Below are 26,823 nucleotides of genomic sequence, written 5' to 3' on the forward strand. Positions count from 1 at the left end.
TGTAATGTAAATTAGTATACATCACGAGGCGGTGGCTCCATCTGCTGGACGTGCCAGGTCTCAACGGGCACTCCGGACAGGACTAATTAAGGGCGGATTGCTCACCAGCTGTGCAAGGCCCATAAAGCTGCCAGAAGCGCAGCACATGGGGGAGTACTGGGGGAAGTAAGATAACTTCTGTGTAGTTGGAGACGTTATCCTGGAGAGGGTCTCATGGGGGAGACCTATCCTTTTATTTTGATTATTTTATTAATAAACACCCTTGAAACCGAGCTAATCATACTCTGTCCGTGTCTGATCTGTGTAAACGTCTTGACCCAACACCCTGATCTGCCACAAGTGGTGGAGAATGCGGTCATCTTGATAACGTGGTCAGATCAGGGTTGACGTTTACACAGCATCAGCATGGACGAGTTGATAGCTCAGTTCGTCCGGGTCCAACAAGCACAACAGGCGGTTCAGCAACGAACGCTGGAGGAACAGCGACTACAAAACGTCCGCCTCGTGGAGGAAGTCAGGAAGCTGCAAGGAGGAGCGTCTCCTGAATCCCATCCCAACCAGTTTTTAATCAAGCTAACCGAAGACGATGACATTGAAACATACCTCTGTACGTTTGAATGGACAGCGCTATGGGAAGGATGGCCAAGGCTGAAGTGGGCAAGTCTGCTGGCCCCGTTCCTCTCTGGGAATGCCCAAAAGGCATATTGGGACCTGAACGACGAACAGGCGGCTAACTACAACAGACTCAAATGGGAGATACTCAGCCGCTACGGGTACAGCCTGGCCCATCGGGCTCAACGGTTCCACGACTGGAGGTTCGTACCCGACGCATCCCCCCGAGCCCAGATGAGCGACCTTCTGCGCGTCACCAGGGCATGGATCCTAACCAACGTATCCACCCTCTCCATCCTCGACAAAGTGGTCCTGGATCGCTTCGTACGGGCGCTACCCCACGACATGAAGAGAGCAGCGAGCCTATGTGCGCCCCAGACTTTGGAGGGCCTCCTGGAAGCAGTGGAGACGCATCAGAACACTCAGGCCCTACTGAGGGGGAGCCGGGACGAGTCTGCGACCTGTGCGAGGGGACGGAAGGACAACCCCACCACGGTGTACCCTGAACCGACAGTCGGCAGGGCCAAGGGGCAGCAAACCCGTGGAGAGACGGCTGGGGAAGGGCGGACCCGCCACCGACGACCCCAGGTAGATGGAGACCAACAGAGGTGTTTTGAGTGTGGCGCCCGGGGGCACATTGCCTGGATTTGCCCTGCTCGAGAGGAGTTGATGCCACCAGGTGGGTCACGCCGTGAACTATGTCACCTCCTGTTGGGCGCACCGTGAATCAACGGCACTCTTGGTCCCGGTGAAGGTTGACGGACACGACACGGAAGCCCTATTTGACTCCGGGAGCATGGTTACGTTCGTAACTACGAGCCTGCTGAACCAGGAGACCGAACGGGGTAGGGAGATGTCGATTTCCTGTGTTCACGGTGACACAAAGCAGTATCCCACCGTATGGACCAACATCGTGACACCACAAGGGAGCTGCCAGATGATGGTGGGTGCAGTACCAGAGCTGCCGGTACCTATCCTAGTGGGACGGGATTGTCCGCTGTTCGCGGCCCTATGGGGTCACGAGTTGAAAAAAAAGATACGAGCCGGCCGAAGAAGAGAGCGGGGACGACCCCTCGCCTGTGCGGCCAGGACGCCACCGGTTAACCCACCTGACTCTACGGGTCCGGAGTTGGAGGGGGAGCCGGAACCCGAACATCCCCTGGGGAACCACTGGAGGAGGAGCCCAGCCTCCCCTTCTCAATTTTGAGGGGCCAGTCGAGACCCCGTTGGGGGACAATCCGGGACGGCCCAGTGGGAGGATCCGAATTTGAAAGCTGCCGCAACCCAAGTGATAGCGGTGGATGGACATATACTTCCGGGGGTGAGTGACTGGCGATACCCCCATTTCCAAATTAAGAATAACCTTTTGTATCAGGTGTCACGCCAACTGGGGGAACTTCGAGAGGTATTGTTGCTGCCCCGACGGTACGTAGGAACCGTTCTTCAGCTGGCCCACACCCACCTGTTGGGGGCGCACCTGGGAATGGAGAAGACCCAGGAACGGGTCGCCGCCCGGTTCCACTGGCCCGGGATGAGGAGGGCCGTGGAAGACTACTGTCGCAGCTGCCCGGAGTGTCAACTCACTGCCCCGAAAGCACACTTCCGAAACCCTCTGGTTCCCCTGCCGATCATCGGGGTGCCCTTTGAACGCATCGCCATGGACATAGTGGGACCCCTGGTAAAGACTGCACGAGGACACAGGTACATCTTGGTAATAGTAGACTATGCCACCCGGTATCCCGAGGCCATTCCCCTACGGGCGGCGGTATCCAAGGGAATCGAGATCCTGACAGACCAAGGTACAGAGTTTATGTCCCGCCTCATGAAAGAGTTGTGTGCCCTCCTGCAGATCAAGCGGATCTGGACCTCAGTTTTTAACCCGCAGACGGATGGACTCATCGAGCGCTTTAACAAAACGCTCAAACAGATGCTGCGGAAGGTCATCGAGCAGGACGGGAAGAACTGGGACCAGCTACTACCCCACCTAATGTTCTCAATTCGAGAAGTACCCCAATCCTCCACTGGGTTTTCCCCGTTTGAACTCCTCTATGGGAGGAGGCCACGTGGCCTACTGGACCTCGCCAAGGAGGTGTGGGAAGCCCAACCGACCCCCTTATGCAGCGTGGTAGAGCACGTGGAGACGATGTGGGAGCGGATGACAGCCATATGGCCAGTCGAGAGGGAACATATGGAGAAGGCCCAACGCGCCCAAGCCCAGGTCTACAATCGGGGAGCCCAGCCCCGAGAATTCCAGGTGGGAGACAGGGTGTTGATCCCCATGGCTTAAAGTAAGTGCCTGGCCACATGGCACGGACCATGCGAGGTGGTCGAGAAACTGGGACCTGTCAACTACCGCGTACGGCAACTGGGTAGTCGGAAACCTCAACAGTTTTACCACGTGAACCTGTTGAAGAAGTGGCACGAGAGGACAGTCTTGGCCGTGTTATGGTCGGGACCCAGGACGCCAACGGTACCAGTGGTGGTCCCGAGCAGTGAGGACCTCGACCCGGCCCAGAAGCAAGACCTCCGGGAGCTTGTCGATCGGAACACGGCGGTGTTCTTCGAGAAGCCGGGCCGCACGACCCTCATTGAATACCACATCCGTACCCGGCCCGGGGAAATGGTAAGAAAGAGGCCGTATCGAATTCCGGAGGCCCAACGGAAGGCAGTGAAACAAGAAGTGGAGGCTATGCTGAGGATGGGGGTCATTGAAGAGTCCCACAGTGCATGTTGCAGCCCCATCGTTTTGGTGCCCAAACCGGACAGTAGCCCTCCGCTTCTGTAATGATTTCTGTGGTGTGAACGACATAAGCGTATTCGACGCCTACCCCATGCTGAGGGTGAACTAGCTAATCGACCGATTGGGAAAGAAACATCAGCACCCTTGACCTGACCAAAGGATATTGGCAGGTACAATTGGCAGCCTCCTCCCGGGAGAAGACGGCGTTCTCGACACCAGACGGTCTGTACCAGTACCGGGTGCTCCTGTTCGGTCTCCACGGAGCCTCGCCCACATTCCAGCGACTGATGAACAGAGTGCTTCGACCCCACCAGCAGTACGCAGCGGCCTATCTGGATGATATCACGTACAGCAGGTCAGCCACCAGGGGGAGACTCGTCGAGGCCTGGTAACAGATGGAGTATACATCACGAGGCGGTGGTTCCATCTGCTGGACGTGCCAGGTCTCGACGGGCTCCCCGGACAGGACTAATTGGGAGCTGGTGAGTAATTAAGGGCGGATTACTCACCAGCTGTGCAAGGCCCATAAAGCTGCCAGAAGGGCAGCACATGGGAGAGGACTGGGGGAAGTAAGGTAACTTCTGTGTAGTTGGAGACGTTATCCTGGAGAGGATCTCATGGGGGAGACCTAAGCTTTTCTTTTGATTATTTTATTAATAAACACCCTTGAAACCGAGCTAATCATACTCTGTCCGTGTCTGATCTGTGTAAACGTCTTGACCCAATCCCCTGATCTGCCACAATACGTACATACATACCAGTACCAGTCAAAAGTTTGGACACACCTACTCATTCAAGGGTTTTCTTTATTTTTGCTATTTTCTACATTGTAGAATAATAGTGAAGACATCAAAACTATTGTTACGAACCCGTGGCTTTAAAAGTCTAGGGTGGATGGAAAAGAGACCCGTAACATAACTCATGCAAATTAGAATAGTGACACGGAAACAGTGAGAACAAAAATACACCGACAACCATAAACTACCGTCAAACACAAAATGTTTATTATGAACACACAGTAAAGGTTTGGGAAAAAGGGCTGAGCAGGACCCAAGGAATGAAACAATGTCAAAAAACCCTAAACTGATCATGCCTGCCTCAAGGACCACTAAGCTACTGCTAACCATACAAAAATACAGTGGGTAGTCCGCTCAGGTCTAACTAGTGTTTTTAGACAATGTTCTTTCTACGGGTAATGTATGCCCAAGGGTAACTTGCTAAATCCCCCTTTTCCCAGGAACACACAACATAGTTACCATACAGAGTAACAGCAAATGATTGAGTACACAAAAAACAGGACACCACAGTATCCATACTCACAAACGAAAAGAGTCTGTCAGCAAACACAACTGACTGGCTTTTAAAACAATGGGAGGTGTGAGTGAAAAACCAGAAACAGGTGGTGCAATGCAGAGGAATGTCCACTGATTGGTCCACCTCAGCAATCAGCAGACAAACAGATGTCGGACAGGTGGGACACCCCAACGACCACCAATCAGGAACACAAAGGACACCTGTGATTAGGGCAGAAGGAGAGGAAAAACACAAAAAACACATACAGGATACCTGTATCCGTAACACTATGAATTAACACGTGTTAAACAAATCAAAATATATTTTATATTTGAGATTATTCAAATAACCACCCTTTGGCTTGATGACAGTTTTGCACACTCTTGGCATTCTCTCAACCAGCTTCACCTGGAATGCTTTTCCAACAGTCTTGAAGGAGTTCCCACATATGCTGAGCACTTGTCTGCTTTTCCTTCACTCTGCGGTCCGACTCATCCCAAACCATCTCAATTGGGTTGAGGTCGGGGGATTGTGGAGGCCAGGTCTTCTGATGCAGCACTCCATCACTCTCCTTCTTGGTAAAATAGCCCTTACACAGCCTGGAGGTGTTTTGGGTCATTGTCCTGTTAAAAAACAAATGATAGTCCCACTAAGCCCAAACCAGATGGGATGGCGTATCGCTGCAGAATGCTGTTGTAGCCATGCTGGTTAAGTGTGCCTTGAATTCTAAATAAATCACAGACCGTATAACCAGCAAAGCACCCCCACACCATAATACCTCCTACTCCATGCTTTACGGTGGGAACTACACATGCAGAGATCACAAAGACACGGCGGTTGGAACCAAAAATCTCCAATTTGGACTCCAGACCAAAGGACACATTTCCACTGGTCTAATGTCCATTGGTTGTGTTTCTTGGCCCAAGCAGGGCTCTTCTTCTTATTGGTGTCCTTCAGTAGTGGTTTCTTTGCAGCAATTTGACCATGAAGGATTGATTCACACAGTCCCCTCTGAACAGTTGATGTTGAGGTGTGTCTGTGACTTGAACTCTGTGAAGCATTTATTTGGCCTGAAATGAGGCTGGTAACTCTAATGAACTTATCCTCTGCAGCAGAGGTAACTCTGGGTCTTCCATTCCTGTGGCGGTCCTCATGAGAGCCAGTTTCACCATAGCGCTTGATGGTTTTTGCGACTGCACTTGAAGAAACTTTCAAAGTTCTTGAAATGTTCCGTATTGACTGACCTTCACGTCTTAAAGTAATGATGGACTGTCGTTTCTCTTTGCTTATTTGAGCTGTTCTTGCCATAATATGGACTTGGTCTTTTGCCAAATAGGGCTATCTTCTGTATACCCCCCTACCTTGTCACAACACAACTGATTGGCTCGAACGCGTTAAGAAGGAAATAAATTAAAGAAATTAACTTTTAACAAGGCACACCTGTTAATTTAAATGCATTCCAGGTGACTACCTCATGAAGCTGGTTGAGGGAATGCCAAGAGTGTGCAAAGCTGTCATCACGGGTGGCTATTTGAAGAATCTCAAATATAAAATATATTTTAATTTGTTTAACACTTTTTTGGTTTCTACATGATTCCATATGTGTTATTTCATAGTTTTGATGACTTTACTATTATTCTAAAATGTAAAAAATTGAAAAAATTAAGAAAAACCCTTGATGAATAAGCAGGTGTGTCCAAACTTTTGACTGGTAGTGTACATACATACATGTGTATATAAACAGAGAGGGAGATGAACACACACAATAGCCAATGGTCTTATATGAGAGAATGGGAGCCTTGCTGATTGCTTAATAGCCTGTAAAAGACGACGTTTGAACATTGGTTTCAACATTATTTCTCAGGCCATAATAGTGATGGATAGCCAAGCTCTTATGCTTGGCAGATTTTTCAGCATCTGTTCTTGAGCAATAGATTCATCTTGATAATGCGGTCTAGTTAAGACTTAACGTCCTACCCACCCCCACCCCCCCACAACCCCTATTCCCCCCACTCAATTATTTGAGGTGTTTTGATACGTAATAGTTCATCTGTAAGCTGTTTCAGCTCAAACTCCCACGCAATATTACTCAATGTTTTGAGCAGGCATATTGGTCGAGTTGGGGAGTGGAGGTTTTAATGGATTCTCAGAGAGAGTGGTAGGCTAATCGTCTGTAAACACTTGTAATGAGGGGCGGAGTCAGCCTGGATCGTATTCATTAGAGCAAAATGTTTTAAAGCGCTTTGCAATGGAAAATGAAAACAAACGTTTCTTATTGGACAAGTTCAGGTAGCCCCTCCCTGTTTTCAGTCTGTTTTCCTCCATTTGATTCCCTAATGAATAACACCCTGATGAGAGATGACGGTGGGCGTGGTCAAATTACAGTCAGGTCCACTTTTCCTATAGCCCCAGAGATGGAAGAGTTAAACCATGGCCTCTTCCTCTTAGATTTCAGAAAAATAAGTGGTTGTTTTTCCAGCCACACTCAGTGAGAGTAATTTAACAAAGGGGGACCTGATAATGGACCTTGTTCATACGAGGTTGTGGTTCTATTCCCCCTCTCTGTCACTCACGCTAACCAAAGCCATGCCTTGCCTGGTGAGCCTTTTGTACCCCCAAATTGCTGTGCAGAAAAGAAACCATATGTTTATTGTAAAAGAAAGTTCATTTGAACTGTGCTGTAGAGTGGCTCTCACAGGGAACTGCTTTAATGTGCTCTGAGTTGTTTCTGCTTTAAAGATAATTTTTGTGTGTGTCCCGAATGGCACCCTATTCCCTATACAGTGCACTACTTTTGACCAGGATCTGATAGGGGTCTGGTCAAAAGTAGTGCACTATACAGGGAATAGTGTTCCATTTGGGACGCAACCTTTTTTTGTGTTGAACACTTCATTTAGACAGACGTGTTGTTTTCCCACTGGCCCCCAGCGCAACAGAGCAGAAGGCTAAAAGTTGGCAGTCCTGAAGTCTTAAAAACACAATGCAATATCCACAAAGATCTTATGAAAGGAGGGTAGAAGCATTTGCAAAATGCTCTCCAGACGTGTTCCAATTGAAACGATGTTGAAATTCATTGTATTTTTCCCCTTTTCTTGCTGGAGGTCTCTGTTGCTCATAGGTATCCATTTTATTTGCTGGATTATCAACCTACAATTGAATTATGTAGAACGAGCCTCTTGAAGTTGAGGTTCAAAAGCCAGTTTCGTTGCAGAAAAATGTGACTGGCACTAAAATATTGTAATAGCTTGTGACAGTGTGTTATAATTTGAAATCATACTGGAACCAGTGCCAAGAGAACATGTGTGTGTGTGTTTTCATATTGTGTGTGTGTGTATATGTGTATAGCATGTGTAGGGGCATGTCTATCAATTGAAGGAGCTGATTTAATTGAGGTATTTGAACTGGTGGTACTACTAATTGTGTGGGGCGTCAGTGTGCGGGTGCGTCCGTCAGTGTGCGTCTGTTTGTGTGTGTCTGCGTTCGTCCGTCTGTGCGTTTGTCTGTCTGTGTTTGTGTGTGCGTGTGTCCGTCCGTCAGTGTGCATGTGCGTCTGTTTGTGTGTGTGTGTGTGTGTTCTGTGCGTTTGTCCGTCTGTGTTTGTGTGTGCTTGCGGACGTCCGTCTGTGTGTGTGTGTGTGTGAACGTCCATCCCTGTGTCCGCGTACATCCGGCTGTCTTTTTTCTCCAGGAGCAGACTCGATAAAGAAGTACTGGTCGCGGTACTACCAGGGTTCCCAGGGGGTGGTGTTCATTCTGGACAGCGCCTCCACAGACGAGGACCTGGAGATGGCCCGCACTGAGCTCCACTCTGCCCTGCAGCACCCCCAGCTCTGCACCCTGCCCTTTCTCATACTGGCCAACCACCAGGACAAACCTGCCGCTCGCACCACACAGGAGGTAGGCCGAACGCACACACAAGCGCACACACACTAGTAATGCGTGGGTTGACTCATAACCCGCAGTCCTTGCGGTTATATCCGCAGTGCCGTCGGGTTTAGGGTCAAGAAATATATTGTGTGGATGAAGGGCGGGCGGGTTGAATAAAGACAAAACCATAAATGTATCATTTTTGTGCAATTCATATCTATAGGCTACATTGAGGTTTATCTTTCATTCTTTTTATCTGGCGTTAGTGTGTAAGCCTGAGCTTTAGGGCCTCACTGCACAAGTGCCAAATACTCGCCAATGGCCAAATGTTTTGGGAACATGGCCAGAAAAAGTTAACATTGATCCACTGAGTCAAAAAGGACAATGTCAGAGTTTAATTCAATACGAGAAAAGCTGTGAAATGAAGAGTTTAAAATCTAAAGAAGGGAGGACCAGAACAGTAGCCTGTTTGGGAAAGATGTTATGTGTGAGGCGCTATACAAATTCGACAGTCACAAGACTGGAACTTTCTTTAGGTACTTTTTTGCCCTTTTTCTCCCCAATTGGTAGTTACAGTCTTGTCTCATCGCTGGAACTTCCGTACGGAGTCGGGAGAGGCGAAGGTCGAGAGCCATGCGTCCTCCAAAACACGACCCCGCCAAGCCGCACTGCTCGCTTAACCTGGAAGCCAGCCGCACCAATGTGTCGGAGGAAACACTGTACAGCTAGCGACCTTAGTCGGTGTTCATGCGCCCGGCCCGCCACAAGGAGTCGCTAGAGTGCGATGGGACAAGGACATCCTGTCCGGCCTTCCCTAACCCGGACGACGCTGGGCCAATTGTGTGCCGCCTCATGGGTCTCCCGGTCGCGGCCGGCTGCGACACAGCTTGGGATTGAACCAGGGTCTGTAGCGATGCAGTGCCTTAGACCGCTGTGCCACTCGGGAGGCCCAAAAGGTGCTATCTTTATCAGCATCATAAATGCTGATTTATATTTCAACCACATAAAATATGCATCCAAGCAAAAACTGAAATGTTATCAAAAACACATTGGGTCGTTTTCACAGCTTTTAATTCCCTTAACTGGTCAAACTGATGTCATTTGGAAATGTTGCATGGAGTTATTGCATTTTCTACCAGGTCCCTAAATGTCTTCGCTGTGCGAGAGAAGCAGAGATGAAAGAGATCTTTGCCGATGTCAACTAGATTTTCACTTTAACACAAATAGCCGGGCGGTTGCGGATGGGTTGTTGACAATTGCCGGCAGGTGAACAGCTGACCCGCGCACACACACACACACACACACACACACACACACACCTGCTGCACACTCCGTACAGGAGGTAATAAACAATGATGGCTATAAATGCTATAGATTATGGTATAATACTTGTAATAGAATGTATATCGATGGCAAATGATAGACTAGTGTCCTGTCCAGGGGGTGTACTTGTACATCAAGCTACCTCACGCTACAGAAACAGGAGATAGGCTCCTGCCCTATGGGCTGTTCTGTCTCAGGCAGGGCAATTTATGGTAACAATGCAACACTGACATACAAACTAACACCAACCCTGGGCCTGGGGATGTAGCTTCACACCCAAGTAGACCAATTATGGTAACATGACACTCAGACACTGGCCTCTTTATGCACATCCTTTCCCACATTTTGAATCCAAACGGACAAGGAATGCCTAACACCATGTCCAGCAGGCTAAATTGTACACATGACGTCTCAATGATTTGGGTTTTCTGGTTGAGCAGACGTCACGTAACCAGATTGCAATCAGGTAAAGACATCTTCCCCATACAACCAGTATACAACCTGCCTATGGGGTGATGAAAGACGCGATAATGACAACGGCACTCCAACCAGTTCTGCCTGCTGGGTAAAGGCCAATAGACAGACACCATTTAGAGCTCTAATGTACCTGACCTGCTCTAACGTCTGGTTGAGATAACCAAATTACAATCAGATAAAGACAATCTAATCATACAATCAATATATGTCACCCTGACCATGAGGTCGCCCTGACCATGAGGTCGCCCTGACCATGAGGTCGCCCTGACCATGAGGTCGCCCTGACCATGAGGTCGCCCTGACCATGAGGTCATCCTGACCATGAGGTCATCCCTATCACAGTGGGTCAGGCTGTCATCATGGATACCACACCAGAGTTGTTTTAAGGTTAGCCGTGCTCATGCGAACTAAACTTTTTGAAGCAGCTGTCCGTTAACCTGTTTATTTTAAACAGCCGGTAAATGGTAATTGTATTACAACCTCAGCTGTGGCCGGGGGCTGGCTTTGTGGGCTTGCTGTGTTTTTAGTTTCAACAACAAATAGAATTTGGTATTGTAGCTAGGTGTTTGTTTGCAACACTCAGGTATGTGAAACCTGTGTAGTCCAGCAGTACGGATCCCGGAATACATTTATAACTAGAGTCGTAATGGGTGTGGATTTGGATTTGCATCAAACAACTTCCTTTCTGACTCACACTCTCTCCTACCTTTCCTGTCTCCTCTTCACTGTCCTATCTCCCCCCAAGGTCTGTGAGGTTAAAATGATGTCTCGTGTACTCTCCTGTAGTTTCAGGTAGGTGACTGGAGAGTTCTCATATTGACCTGAGCTAAAAACTAATCACAACAAACCAGCAGTAAAAGTTCTGGCCCAAGTTGTAAACAGGATGTACGTTCCTTGTCCCTGTCTATGTCCCAAATGATACCCTATTCCCTATAGAGCCCAGTGGGCTCTGGTCAAAAGTAGTGCACTATATAGGGTACCATTTAGGACGTAACCCCTGTCTGTCTCAGTCACTCGTCTCTGTCACAAATAGCTTAATGTTATTTTGTTTTAATGGATTCACTTTATCAGCTTGCACTCAAAAGACTGTATGAGACTGGGATGGGAACACAGTATTCCTGACCTGCAGCCTGTCTGTCTCAACCCCTAACCAGACCTGCAGCCTGTCTCAACCCCTAACCAGACCTGCAGCCTGTCTCAACCCCTAACCAGACCTGCAGCCTGTCTGTCTCAACCCCTAACCAGACCTGCAGCCTGTCTGTCTCAACCCCTAACCAGACCTGCAGCCTGTCTCAACCCCTAACCAGACCTGCAGCCTGTCTCAACCCCTAACCAGACCTGCAGCCTGTCTCAACCCCTAACCAGACCTGCAGCCTGTCTCAACCCCTAACCAGAGGTGCAGCCTGTCTCAACCCCTAACCAGAGGTGCAGCCTGTCTCAACCCCTAACCAGAGGTGCAGCCTGTCTCAACCCCTAACCAGAGGTGCAGCCTGTCTCAACCCCTAACCAGAGGTGCAGCCTGTCTCAACCCCTAACCAGAGGTGCAGCCTGTCTCAACCCCCTAACCAGAGGTGCAGCCTGTCTCAACCCCTAACCAGAGGTGCAGCCTGTCTCAACCCCCTAACCAGAGGTGCAGCCTGTCTCAACCCCTAACCAGAGGTGCAGCCTGTCTCAACCCCTAACCAGAGGTGCAGCCTGTCTCAACCCCTAACCAGAGGTGCAGCCTGTCTCAACCCCTAACCAGAGGTGCAGCCTGTCTCAACCCCTAACCAGACCTGCAGCCTGTCTCAACCCCTAACCAGAGGTGCAGCCTGTCTCAACCCCTAACCAGACCTGCAGCCTGTCTCAACCCCAAACCAGACCTGCAGCCTGTCTCAACCCCTAACCAGAGGTGCATGTGTTTTCTGTCATCTTTAACACTATACTATCTTTAACACTATACTATCTTTAACACTATACTATCTTTAACACTATCATCTTTTACATGTTCTTCATCATAATGTACTTTTTTCTGAGGCTTGGGGTGGTTCTCCCCCCATTGTGGGGTGGAAGTAGATCAAGTTTAAATGGAATGCACTCTAGGTGTGTAGTTTGTAGTGTGAAGAGTGTTGAAATTCCTAATGTGTGTGCTTGCGGCACGTGTGAACGTGTGTGTGTGTGTGTGTGTGTGTGTGGTTACCTCCTGTGTGTTTGCATGTGTGTGCGTGCATGTGCACACTGCAGTCCACTTCACAACATGGTGAAATGGGTCTGTAGACGGCAATATTGGATGGAGTATCCTGAGCACATGATTACATTAGAAGCAGATTGGGGGGTGTGTGTGTGTGTGTGTGCGTGACGTGTACTGTGTGTGTAACTAGCGAAGACATGGGGGCCAGTGGCTTGTTCACTGTTCCATGTGATACTTGAGGGGGATAATGATGATGGATTATCTGGCTGGCTCAGAACATGTCAACTTGGAGCAGCCGTTTTGATAATGTGTTTGTGTCCAACATTACTGCCTGCTGGTTGTTGGGCAGTATAGTATTGTTTTGTGTAGCGCTGCTGTGGCTGCCTGACAGACAAGGCAAGCACTTCATTGAATCATGGTCCTCTGGTTGACTTTTGTAACTAGATTTGTTCTAGGGGGAAATTATTTTAGAATTAGAGGTCAAATGAGCTTGAGTAAGCTCTCTTTCACTCCCTGTCTTTGGGATCTGTTCTTGAAATGTCCAAGCCCATAACAGTTTGATGACCAGTAGTTATGGATGGGGGATGTAGATATATTGTATGTAGGCTGTAGGTGAAGCTATAGTGGGGTTCACACGGTCCAGGGTCTCACTCCACCTCTATCAGGCAGGGTAGCCTGTGTCCAGGGGTAGCCTATTTCTCAATAGTCTAAAGTGTCTCCCTCTCCTCACCTCATCTCCTTCAACTGCACTGATCTGAAAGAACTGACTAGGTGAAAGACAGTCTAATGATGACCTGTCAAGTCTTTTCCAATTAGTGCAGATGGCGGGGAGGAGACGAGGAGAGAAAGACACTGTAGACTATTGAGATGGAGCCCAGGGCCGGTTGCATAAAACATCTTAAGTGTTTTCCTTAAGGATTTACAATAAGGAATCATTTCCCCTTACCTAAGGGAATTTGTTGAAGGGTGTTGCATAGAGCCCCTCAAACATTTTTCCTTAAGTAAGGACATACTTAAGGGGTTTTACAGTAGTATGAAGGCATGTATGGCAGAAAGAGTCTCTGGTTACTTTTATTTTATTTTTTATTTCACCTTTATTTAACCAGGTAAGCCAGTTGAGAACAGGTTCTCATTTACAACTGCGACCTGGCCAAGATAAAGCAAAGTAGTGCAATAAAAACAACACAGAGTTACATATGGGGTAAAAAAAAACATAAAGTCAGAAATACAACAGAAAATATATATACAGTGTGTGCAAATGTAGCAAGTTATGGAGGTAAGGCAATAAATAGGCTATAGTGCAGAATAATTACAATAGTATTAACACTGGAATGCTAGATGTGCAAGAGATTATGTGCAAATAGAGATACTGGGGTGCAAAAGAGCAAAATAAATAACAATATAGGGATGAGGTAGTTGGGTGGGCTAATTTCAGATGGGCTGTGTACAGGTGCAGTGATCGGTAAGGTGCTCTGACAACTGATGCTTAAAGTTATTGAGGGAGATAAGAGTCTCCAGCTTCAGAGATTTTTGCAATCGTTCCAGTCATTGGCAGCAGAGAACTGGAAGGAATGGCGGCCAAAGGAGGTGTTGGCTTTGGGAATGACCAGAGAGATATACCTGCTGGAGCGCAGACTACGGGTGGGTGCTGCTATGGTGACCAATGAGCTAAGATAAGGCGGGGATTTGCCTAGCAGTGATTTATAGATGGCCTGGAGCCAGTGGGTTTGACGCACGAACATGTAGTGAGGACCAGCCAACAAGAGCGTACAGGTCACAGTGGTGGGTAGTGTATGGGGCTTTGGAGACAAAACGGATGGCACTGTGATAGACTACATCCAATTTGCTGAGTAGAGTGTTGGAGGCTATTTTGTAAATGACATCGCCGAAGTCAAGGATCGGTAGGATAGTCAGTTTTACGAGGGCATGTTTGGCAGCATGAGTGAAGGAGGCTGCCATGGAGATTACCTGATTGACTGACAGCATCTCATCAAAGAGATCACATTTATTTTGGGAGATGGCAAAATAGAACTTCTACATTCAAGACAGGAGAAACAAATTGATTTAGAAGATAATACATTTTTACCTTTTTCTCAACTTGTTTCTATTCCTTTTTAGCAGATCAAGCTAACTTACAGATAAGGTAGCTTGCTAGCCAGCTAGCTTCGTAGCCATGGATTGCGCAACTTCCATTGTTTAGCTAAGTAGCTAGCTAGTAGCTATACATCTAGCTAGCTGGTTGATGTTTTGCTTTTGCAACCAGAGCAGAGGAAAGCAACATTCACCTCCACAAATGCTGTTTACGTTGATATCCATACTGAATGAAGCACTTAAGGGACCTCATGGGCACCCTTAACTTTTTCACTTAATTTGAGGGGGACATTCCCTTTAAACAGACAGACAGAAACACACACTATTTTCCCTTCAGCTCCCATTCATCCTGACATGCTGCTTAGTTCTTTATCATGGAGTTGTTAACTCTGCAGAGAGCCAGAGAGAGATTGCAGACAGACACACTTTTTAGTTTAGTCATGAAGGAGAGCGAAGCCAGGCCATTAATAAGGAGAGGGCCTATCATAGAGCTAGGCGATCATGACAAAAATCCATATCACAAAAAATTGCCTGAATTGATGTGATAATGATAAATAGAATGATACGTTTATAACATTAAAAACCATAATTGTCTAAGCCGGGGGAGGGGATTCTACTAAACTCTGTGGAATTGTTTTAAGAAGATCATACCAAGGATAATTTAGCTATTTGATCGGCCCCTTGAAGTATAAAAATATAAAACAATTATTTGCAGATTTTTTTGGGGGGGCCTTACTGCTATTAGCCTATTCAAACGAATAACAGATTCACTACATGGAACAACAGATATTCCCCCAAAAAATGTAAATGAAAGTTTGTTCTGAAGTGTCTGTCCTATATCTGAGAGATATAAGACAGATGCGTAAACAACGTTTTCTTTTTAAATGTATTTTTAATTTAATTTAAATGTATCATGTATTTAATCCCTTATTTTTGGCACTAAACAGTCTCCATATATACTTCCATAAATGTTTCAACTGGTACAGGGGGACCTTCAGACGAGTCTTATGAAGCCTGTGGGCGTCCTAGAGCAAAACAACCGACATGTATGTGTCCGTGAGAGTCGCACCTTTCCACAGAGGGGTTAGTGTGTAGCCCAAACGGTTCAGACGCTACAGACAGAAGTTGGCAGATCGGATGTACCAACTTCAGACAAGTCCCGTGACACTTGTGGAGGTCAGAGAGCGAAATGGAGGTCACCATCGTGTTCGTGAGAGTCTCATCTTTCCATAGAGGGGTCATAATAGTTTGTAGGCCAAACCGTTTTTTTATTATGCTATTATTAGATTTCCACAGGGTTAGGGACATCGACTCTAGGGGGTTAGAGTCGATGTCCGTGCCCCCGCGGATAGCTACAGTGAGGGAAAAAAGTATTTGATCCCCTGCTTATTTTATATACGTTTGCCCACTGACAAAGAAATGATCAGTCTATAATTTTAATGGTAGGTTTATTTGAACAGAGAGAGACAGAATAACAACAACAAAATCCAGAAAAACGCATGTAAAAAATGTTATAAATTGATTTGCATTTTAATGAGGGAAATAAGTATTTGACCCCCTCTCAATCAGAAAGATTTCTGGCTCCCAGGTGTCTTTTATACAGGTAACGAGCTGAGATTAGGAGCACACTCTTAAAGAGAGTGCTCCTAATCTCAGTTTGTTACCTGTAGAAAAGACACCTGTCCACAGAAGCAATCAATCAATCAGATTCCAAACTCTCCACCATGGCCAAGACCAAAGAGCTCTCCAAGGATGTCAGGGACAAGATTGTAGACCTACACAAGGCTGGAATGGGCTACAAGACCATCGCCAAGCAGCTTGATGAGAAGGTGACAACAGTTGGTGCGATTATTCGCAAATGGAAGAAACACAAAATAACTGTCAATCTCCCTCGGCCTGGGGCTCCATGCAAGATCTCACCTCGTGGAGTTGCAATGATCATGAGAACGGTGAGGAATCAGCCCAGAACTACACGGGAGGATATTGTCAATGATCTCAAGACAGGTGGGACCATAGTCACCAAGAAAACAATTGGTAACACACTACGCCGTGAAGGACTGAAATCCTGCAGCGCCCGCAAGGTCCCCCTGCTCAAGAAAGCACATATACAGGGCCGTCTGAAGTTTGCCAATGAACATCTGAATGATTCAGAGGAGAACTGGGTGAAAGTGTTGTGGTCAGATGAGACCAAAATGTAGCTCTTTGGCATCAACTCAACTCGCCGTGTTTGGAGGACGAGGAATGCTGCCTATGACCCCAAGAACACCATCCCCACGTCAAACATGGAGGTGGAAACATTATCCTTTGGGGGTGTTTTTCTGCTAAGGGTACAGGACAACTTCACCGCATCAAAGGGACGATGGACGGGGCCATGTACCGTCAAATCTTGGGTGAGAACCTCCTTCCCTCAGCCAGGGCATTGAAAATGGGTCGTGGATGGGTATTCAAGCATGACAATGACCCAAAACACACGGCCAAGGCAACAAAGGAGTGGCTCAAGAAGAAGCACATTAAGGTCCTGGAGTGGCCTAGCCAGTCTCCAGACCTTAATCCCATAGAAAATCTGTGAGGGAGCTGAAGGTTCGAGTTGCCAAACGTCAGCCTCGAAACCTTAATGACTTGGAGAAGATCTGTAAAGAAGAGTGGAACAAAATCCCTCCTGAGATGTGTGCAAACCTGGCGGCCAACTACAAGAAACGTCTGACCTCTGTGATTGCCAACAAGGGTTTTTCCACCAAGTACTAAGTCATGTTTTGCAGAGGGGTCAAATACTTATTTCCCTCATTAAAATGCAAATCAATTTATAACATTTTTGACATTCGTTTTTCTGGATTTTTTTGTTGTCATTCTGTATTTCACTGTTCAAATAAACCTACCATTAAAATTATAGACTGATCATGTCTTTGTCAGTGGGTAAACTTACAAAATCAGCAGGGGATCAAATACTTTTTTCCCTCACTGTAATTATCATAATACAAAAATCCCCATTAAAATCTCAGTTTAAGATAGAGATATCTGGGGGGTTTTTGCTTTCGATGCGTCTCAATCCAGCGCATCGAGTGACGCAGCGGTCTAAGGCACTGTATCTTAGTGCTTGAGGTGTCACTACAGACCCCCTGGTTCGATTCCAGGCTGTATCACAACCGGCCTTGATTGGGAGTCCCATAGGGCGGCGCACAATTGGCCCAGCGTCGTCCGGGTTTGGCTGGTGTAGGCCGTCATTGTAAATAATAATTTATTCTTAACTGACTTGCCTAGTTAAATAAAGGTAAAATAAATAAAAAATAAATAAAATAAAATCTGCCGATGCCGCACTTCTGCATCTGCGGTGAAAGGTGACAGAGCTAGAGCGGTGTTTGTCAGACCATGAGACATCCCAAAATCGATCTTCTCTCAAAATTGTCTGTAGCGTCCGAACGTTTTTAAATGTTTTATATGATCCTTTAAACTACTACTACTATACTGAACAAAAATATAAACGCAACATGCAAAATCTTTACGATTTTACTGAGTTCATATAAGGAAATCAGTCAATTAAAATACATTCATTAGGCCCTAATCTATGGATTTCACATGACTGGGAATATAGATATGCATCTGTTGGTCACAGTAGGGGCATGGATCAGAAAACCAGTCAGTATCTGGTGTGACCACCATTTGCCTCATGCAGCACGACACATCTCCTTCGCATAGCGTTGGTCAGGCTGTTGACTGTGGCCTGTGGAATGTTGTCCCACTCCTCTTCAATGGCTGTGCGAAGTTGCTGGATATTGCCGGGAACTGGAACACACTGTCGTATACGTCGTTTGAGAGCATCCAAAACATGCACAATGGGTGACATGTCTGGTTAGTATGCAGGCCATGGAAGAACTGAGACATTTTCAGCTTCCAGGAATTGTGTACAGATCCTTGCGACATGGGGCCGTCCATTATCATGCTGAAACTTGAGGTGATGGCAGCGGATGAATGGCACGACAATGGGCCTCAGGATCTTTTTTAAGGTTTTTGTGCATACGGACAATTTCTGGGATCTTTTATTTCAGCTCATGAAACATTGAACCAACACTTTACATGTTGTGTTTATATTTTTGTTCACTATAGATTGATGGTTGGAGCCATCAATTGTCCCATTAACAATCAGCCATATTAGGAAACTAATTTAAAACTTCACATTTCTCTAGTATATCGTAATGAATGATATCAGCAAAATGCCTGCGATAAGTGATCGGTATGGTCGGTGTCGATAATTCTCGGTTTATCGTCCCAGCTCTAGCCGATCAGTGTGCAGAGGAAGTGAACCTTTTTGTTTTCTGCAGTGTGCTTCCATAGGCCATCACAGGTTGAATGATGTTGATGTTGTGCCCTTCCTTTGAATGAACAGTATGGCTCTTGACAAGACTATTTAGACTTCACATAGTTGAATTTTCATTTCCATCTTAATTCAGTGTGGGTTGTTATGGTAAAACTAGTCAAGATTTATTTTAACACTACAGTGAAATAGACTGATGCATTAGTTTGCAGTATAAATGTTGTTTCAGTGGTGTTTTCACATACAGTGCCTTCAGAAAGTATTCACACCCCTTGTCATGTGAATTTCTATCTCTAATTCAACCTAAGCTTGAATCATTACCAGAGGTTGTAAGGCTCTGGTTTTAATCATCAATGATTCAAGGTCCATAACCACGAAGAAGGATTTTTTGTATGTTTATTCATGGAGAGCTCTGGCGCCAAAGACACAAACATACGATTTTATACCTCCTGAACTTGACTCCTCCCACCTTTAGGTGGCTTTATCTAAACAGTTTCCGCCTTCCCCTTCACCCTTTAATGTTTAGTACCGCCCCCTCTGTTAGTGGGTTGACACTACATGATAATTCTAACATTTATACTGTATTTGGGGTGAAATCCTTTAGTCATTATTCTTAAAATCCAAATTAATCTAACACCCCTTGACTTTTTCCACATTTTGTTTCGTTACAGCCTGAATTTTTAATGGATTACATTTTGTTCTTGTCACCAGCCTATACACAATATCCCATAATGTCCAAAGTGGAATTAAGTTATTTATTTATTTTTTACAAATTAATAAAAAATGAAAACCTGAAATGTCTTGAGTCAATAAGTATTCAACCCCTTTGTTATGGCAAGCCTAAATAAGTTCAGGAGTAAAAATGTGCTTAACATGTCACATAATACGTTGCATGGACTCACTCTGTGTGCAATAATAGAGTTTAACATGACTTTTGAATGATTTCCTCATCTCTGTACCCCACACATACAATTATATGTAAGGTCCCTCAGTTGAGCAGAGAATTTCAAACACAGATTCAACCACAAAGACCAGGGAGGTTTTCCAATGCCTTGCAAAGAAGGGCACCTATTGAATATCCCTTTGAGCATGGTGAAGTTATTAATTACATTTTGGATGGTGTATCAATACACCCAGTCACTACAAAGATATAGGCGTCCTTCCTAACTCAGTTGCCGGAGAGGAAGGAAACCGCTCAGGGATTTCACCATGCAGCCAATGGTGACTTTAAAACAGTTACAGAGTTAAGTGGCTGTGATAGAAAACTGAGGATGGATCAACAACATTGTAGTTACTCCACAATACTAAACTAATTGACAGAGTGAAAAGAAGGAAGCCTGTACAGAATAAAAATATTCCAAAACATGCCTCCTGTTTGCAGTGAGGCACTAAAGTAAAACTGCAAAGAATTTGCCAAAGAAATTAACTTTTTTTTTTGATAAAAATTTACAGAATAGAGCTAAGCACAGGCAAAATCCTAGATGAAAACTTGGCTCAGTCTGCTTTCCAACAGACACTGGGAGACAAATTCACCTTTCAGCAGGACAATAACCTAAAACACAAGGCCTGGAGTAGCTCACCAAGACAACATTGAATGTTCCTGAGTGGCCTAGTTAGTCTTGAAAATCTATGGCAAGACTTGAAAATGGCTGTCTAGTAATGTTCAACAACCAACTTGACAGAGCTTGAAGAATTTAAAAAATAATAATGTACAAATATTGTATAATCCAGATGTGCAAAGCTCTTAAAGACAGTATGTAAACATTATTAACATTATGTGGTCCTCTGTAGCTCAATTGGTAGAGCATGGCGCTTGTAACGCCAGGGTAGTGGGTTCGATCCCCGGGACCAACCATACATAATGTGACGTCACGAGAGGCTACACAGCTTTCAGCGGGATTGCTCAAGTAGTGCATGGAGACAAGGTTCAAACAAAACAAGGATTTTATTATAGGTCTTGGGAAATTAACGAAAATATAACAAAATTCTGTTCTCTTGTGGCTCTTTAAGGGTTAACAGTTCAGGGATGTCTCTTCCACATCCAAAATCATAATTCTCACTCGCTCAGATAACTTTTCCCCAGCCTTACTGTAGTCCACGTTGCAGCTAGTGGCCAACCCAGCAAAAAGTCCTTCCAAATGTCTCTCACGTATTTCCACAGGTGCATATATCCAAAGGTGAGTATTTCCCAAAGGTAAGTATCTCCAAATCCTTATATTCCTCATGGAAGTGGACGTGCAGCACTCTTGTCCTCCAGAGAGCCCAGCTTGGAGACTGTGTCTCTTCACTTCCCAAACCTTCAGCTCATCAGCTCCTCATTTGTTTCAGCTGCGTGGGAAGATTGGCCATAGAGGGGTGGAGTTCCCGACCATACCAGCAGATGGAGCCATAGCTGTCTGGGTTTGCAGCCACCTCAGGGGGATGTAACGTCCCTCCAGGACACAGCCTCGTGACATCACACATCCCCCTCTCGGGACCGACGCCCTCGTCGGGGTAAAGGCAGCGAAGAAGGCATCACGCCGGGAGAGGGCGTCCGCATTGCCGTGGTGCTTGCCAGACTGCTCTCTCTTCAACTCCTCCAACTCTAGGACCAGGGACTCCGCCTCCTGTTGTCTCTCCTTGAGTTTCTTACTGAACGCATCAGCCTTGGTTTTAGCAGAGTTTAGCTTCTGTTGAGCAGCTTTCAGTTCCTTCTCTCTCTCTGCCCTCCGCATTCTTCATCTTGTTCTCCAACACCTTGTACTTCTCCTCTGCCTTCTTCTGGACCTCCTTACTACTGCGCAGGGTCTCCTCACACTCCTCGATGGTCCTGCGCAGCCTCTCCAGCTCCTCCTGTTGCTTAGGGAAGGAGCTCTGTTGGAGTTTAGCCTGGAGGATATCTAACTCTTCTGTCTTCATGTCTAACTGTTGCTTTAACAAACGATACCTCTCAGCGGTCCCCTTCAGACCAGACAGTTCTTTGTCCAGATTCTGTAGCTCCGTCTCTGTGTCGGTCTGGGCACCCTGCCATCCCTATCAGAGCCCGGGCGGGAGTGAGTAACTCGGAGGATTGCACCGGAGCCTTCCCAGGATGAGTCTTGCCTCTCCGTTCGAGGTACTCGGGTTATCCTCTCCTGAGACTCTCTCCAGAGTGGGTAAAAGGCTGGGCAGTCTCGTCCCAATTAGGACAGGGACGGGGAGGAATCAACCACCCCGCCGTCGTGTGTATGGTTCCCCGTGTGCTGGTCATTGTAAGTTCAGTAATGGGGTATTCTCTGGTGTCCCCATGGACACAGGAAACTGGGAGGACTTTCCCCGGGGTCAGACACGTTGGGCCCACCAAATCCCTTACGCACCAGGGTGGCCCGGCTACCAGAATCCAGTAAGGCCTCCACATCATGGTGATTCACAGTTACCGGGCAGGTGGGGGGTCGATCTGGGCCGCCATCTACGACTCCCAAGAGCGAGGCAAAACGGTGTGTGGGTGCTGAGCTGGAGGACTCGCAGTGGGCATAGGTTCATCGGCTGGTTTCCCACACTGCCAGGAGATATGTCCCATCTCCCCACACCGGTAACACTGTCGAGTTTTCCCCCTCCTGGTGTACTCTTCTTGGACCCGTCTGGTTTCTGGCTCCCCCTGGAGCCGGGATAAGTCCTGACGTGGCTGGGTTCGAGACCTTGGGGTCCTTTGGACGGGTTCTTCCCATTTGTGGTGGGGCCGCACTCCTGGGGTCTTTTTCGGGAAGCATTCAGCATCTCCGCTGTGGCCTGGTACTTTTCCACAGCTTCCACGGTCAGATCAGCCGTGGTCAAGGCCTGTTGACTGATGAACCGTTTGCCTCATAAGGCAGGGCGCGTAGGTAACGATCCACCACAACGGCCTCCACCACCGCCGCTGCTGTATTCCTCTGCGGATCCAGCCATTTCCTTGTGATTCGGACAAGTTCATGCATCTGCGCCCGAGGAGGTTGGTCTAGTTGGAAGGTCCAACTGTGAAAGCGCTGGGCCATACCAAACTTTGTGAGTCCATATCTGCTGAGGATCTCAGACTTCAGGGCATCATAGTCAGTAACCTGGTCAGGGCCCAGGTCCCGGACAGCATTCAGCGATTCCCCGGTTAGAAAGGGGGGCTAACAGACCAACCCACTGTTGCTTGGGCCAGGCTTCCCTAGTGGCCGTGGCCTCAAATGCATGCAGGTATGCCTCAATGTCATCGGTAGCTCCCCATCTTAGATATAAAGTCACTTGCCTTTATTGGGCGGGTATTTTGGACCACCCTCTGTCTCTGCAACTGCAAATCCTCTGCCTTCAGAAGGTTGGCTTTCTTTGCTCCTCCAAGAGAGCCACGTTTGCTTGCATCTGGGCTTGCTGGCCAGCAACAAGGGCTTTCAATATGTCCTCCATTTCAGTCGGGCGGGAGCCTACGGCCAACTTGGAAAACTGGGTGATCAAACCTTCGGTATCCTCCTCTGACATGCACTATTAACGCTGAGCGTGCTCCGTATTCTCCACCATCTGTGACGTCACGAGAGGCTACACAGCTTTCAGCGGGATTGCTCAAGTAGTGCATGGAGACAAGGTTCAAACAAAACAAGGATTTTATTATAGGTCTTGGGAAATTAACGAAAATATAACAAAATTCTGTTCTCTTGTGGCTCTTTAAGGGTTAACAGTTCAGGGATGTCTCTTCCACATCCAAAATCATAATTCTCACTCGCTCAGATAACTTTTCCCCAGCCTTACTGTAGTCCACGTTGCAGCTAGTGGCCAACCCAGCAAAAAGTCCTTCCAAATGTCTCTCACGTATTTCCACAGGTGCATATATCCAAAGGTGAGTATTTCCCAAAGGTAAGTATCTCCAAATCCTTATATTCCTCATGGAAGTGGACGTGCAGCACTCTTGTCCTCCAGAGAGCCCAGCTTGGAGACTGTGTCTCTTCACTTCCCAAACCTTCAGCTCATCAGCTCCTCATTTGTTTCAGCTGCGTGGGGAAGATTGGCCATAGAGGGGGTGGAGTTCCGACCATACCAGCAGATGGAGCCATAGCTGTCTGGGTTTGCAGCCACCTCAGGGGGATGTAACGTCCCTCCAGGACACAGCCTCTCGTGACATCACAATAAACATTTATGCACACATGACTGTAAGTCGCTTTGGATAAAAGCGTCTGCGAAATGGCATATAATAATAATAATAATTATTATTATTATTAAAGTGACCAGTGTTCCATTATTAAAGTGACCAGTGTTCCATTATTAAAGTGACCAGTGTTCCATTATTAAAGTGACCAGTGTTCCATTATTAAAGTGACCAGTGTTCCATTATTAAAGTGACCAGTGTTCCATTATTAAAGTGACCAGTGTTCCATTATTAAAGTGACCAGTGTTTCAGGTCTATGTACATAGGCAGCAGCCTCTAAGGTGCATGGTTGAGTAACCGGGTGGTAGTCGACTAGTGATGGTGACTGAAGCTCAGGGCAGGGTACTGGGCGGAGGACGGCTAGTGGTGACTATTTAACAGATAGAAGGTGTTTTTAAGTCTCTCGGTCCCAGCTTTGATGCACATGTACTGACCTCGCCTTCTGGAAGATAGCAGGTCATGCCATGGCTTGGGTGGCTGAGGTCCTTGATTATCTTTTTGGCCTTCCTGTGACACCGGGTGCTGTAGATATCCTGGAGGGCAGGGTTGGGCAGACCGCACCACCCTGTGGAGAGCCCTGCGGTTGTGGACTGTGCAGTTGTCGTACCAGCTGGTGATATAGCCCAACAGGATGCTCTCAGTGGTGCATCTGTAAAAGTTTGTGAGGGTAAAATCTGTAAAAGGGGCACCAACCTCACACAGAGACACATACACAGCTCTCCCTCGCCCTCCAGTTGGAAAATCTGACCATAACTCCATCCTCCTGATTCTTGCTTACAAGCAAAAACTAAAACAGGAAGTACCAGTGACCGCACTCAAAGAGTACTCAATACGGAAGTGGTCCGATGAAGCGGATGCTAAGCTACAAAACTTTTTCGCTAGCACAGACTGGAATATGTTCTGGGATTCATCCAATGGCATTGAGGAGTTTACCACATCAGTCACCGGCTTCATTAATACAGTGAGGGAAAAAAGTATTTGATCCCCTGCTGATTTTGTACATTTGCCCACTGACAAAGACATGATCAGTCTATAATTTTAATGGTAGGTTTATTTGAACAGTGAGAGACAGAATAACAACAAAAAATCCAGAAAACGCATGTCAAAAAATGTTATAATTGATTAGCATTTTAATGAGGGAAATAAGTATTTGACCCCTCTGCAAAACATGACTTAGTACTTGGTGGCAAAACCCTTGTTGGCAATCACAGAGGTCAGACGTTTCTTGTAGTTGGCCACCAGGTTTGCACACATCTCAGGAGGGATTTTGTCCCACTCCTCTTTGCAGATCTTCTCCAAGTCATTAAGGTTTCGAGGCTGACGCTTTGGCAACTCGAACCTTCAGCTCCCTCCACAGATTTTCTATGGGATTAAGGTCTGGAGACTGGCTAGGCCACTCCAGGACCTTAATGTGCTTCTTCTTGAGCCACTCCTTTGTTGCTTTGGCCGTGTGTTTTGGGTCATTGTCATGCTGGAATACCCATCCACTACCCATTTTCAATGCCCTGGCTGAGGGAAGGAGGTTCTCACCCAAGATTTGACGGTACATGGCCCCGTCCATCGTCCCTTTGATGCGGTGAAGTTGTCCTGTCCCCTTAGCAGAAAAACACCCCCAAAGCATAATGTTTCCACCTCCATGTTTGACGGTGGGGATGGTGTTCTTGGGGTCATAGGCAGCATTCCTTGTCCTCCAAACACGGCGAGTTGAGTTGATGCCAAAGAGCTCAATTTTGGTCTCATCTGACCACAACACTTTCACCCAGTTCTCCTCTGAATCATTCAGATGTTCATTGGAAAACTTCAGACGGGCATGTACAGTGATGGAAAAAAGTATTTGATCCCCTGCTGATGTTGGACATTTGCCCACTGACAAAGACATGATCAGTCTATAATTTTAATGGTAGGTTTATTTGAACAGTGAGAGACAGAATAACAACAAAAAAATCCAGAAAAATGCATGTCAAAAATGTTATAAATTGATTTGCATTTTAATGAGGGAAATAAGTATTTGACCCCTCTGCAAAACATGACTTAGTACTTGGTGGCAAAACCCTTGTTGGCAATCACAGAGGTCAGATGTTTCTTGTAGTTGGCCACCAGGTTTGCACACATCTCAGGAGGGATTTTGTCCCACTCCTCTTTGCAGATCTTCTCCAAGTCATTAAGGTTTCGAGGCTGACGTTTGGCAACTCGAACCTTCAGCTCCCTCCACAGATTTTCTATGGGATTAAGGTCTGGAGACTGGCTAGGCCACTCCAGGACCTTAATGTGCTTCTTCTTGAGCCACTCCTTTGTTGCTTTGGCCGTGTATTTTGGGTCATTGTCATGCTTGAATACCCATCCACGACCCATTTTCAATGCCCTGGCTGAGGGAAGGAGGTTCTCACCCAAGATTTGACGGTACATGGCCCCGTCCATAGTCCCTTTGATGTGGTGAAGTTGTCCTGTCCCCTTAGCAGAAACATTTCCCCAAAGCATAATGTTTCCACCTCCATGTTTGACGGTGGGGATGGTGTTCTTGGGTCATAGGCAGCATTCCTCCTCCTACAAACACGGCGAGTTGAGTTGATGCCAAAGAGCTCCATTTTGGTCTCATCTGACCACAACACTTTGACCCAGTTCTCCTCTGAATCATTCAGATGTTCATTGGCAAACTTCAGACGGGCATGTATATGTGCTTTCTTGAGCAGGGGGACTTTGCGGGCGCTGCAGGATTTCAGTCCTTCACGGCGTAGTGTGTTACCAATTGTTTTCTTGGTGACTATGGTCCCAGCTGCCTTGAGATCATTGACAAGATCCTCCCGTGTAGTTCTGGGCTGATTCCT

At 46.8% G+C, this 26,823-nt stretch overlaps 1 protein-coding gene across 2 annotated transcripts in view; it reads left to right on the forward strand.

Annotated features, from left to right (window-relative positions):
* The window catches only part of LOC121573481 (ADP-ribosylation factor-like protein 15), an 83,137-nt gene that overhangs the window by 23,473 nt on the left and 32,841 nt on the right, over positions 1 to 26,823 (forward strand). For both annotated transcript variants that reach the window (XM_041885515.1, XM_041885514.1), the window contains exon 4: positions 8,334 to 8,542. In XM_041885515.1, coding sequence (XP_041741449.1) covers positions 8,334 to 8,542 — 209 coding nt within the window. The remainder of the gene's footprint in view (positions 1 to 8,333; positions 8,543 to 26,823) is intronic.

Source organism: Coregonus clupeaformis, chromosome 9 (genome assembly GCF_020615455.1).
Source record: "Coregonus clupeaformis isolate EN_2021a chromosome 9, ASM2061545v1, whole genome shotgun sequence".
NCBI lineage: Eukaryota > Metazoa > Chordata > Actinopteri > Salmoniformes > Salmonidae > Coregonus > Coregonus clupeaformis.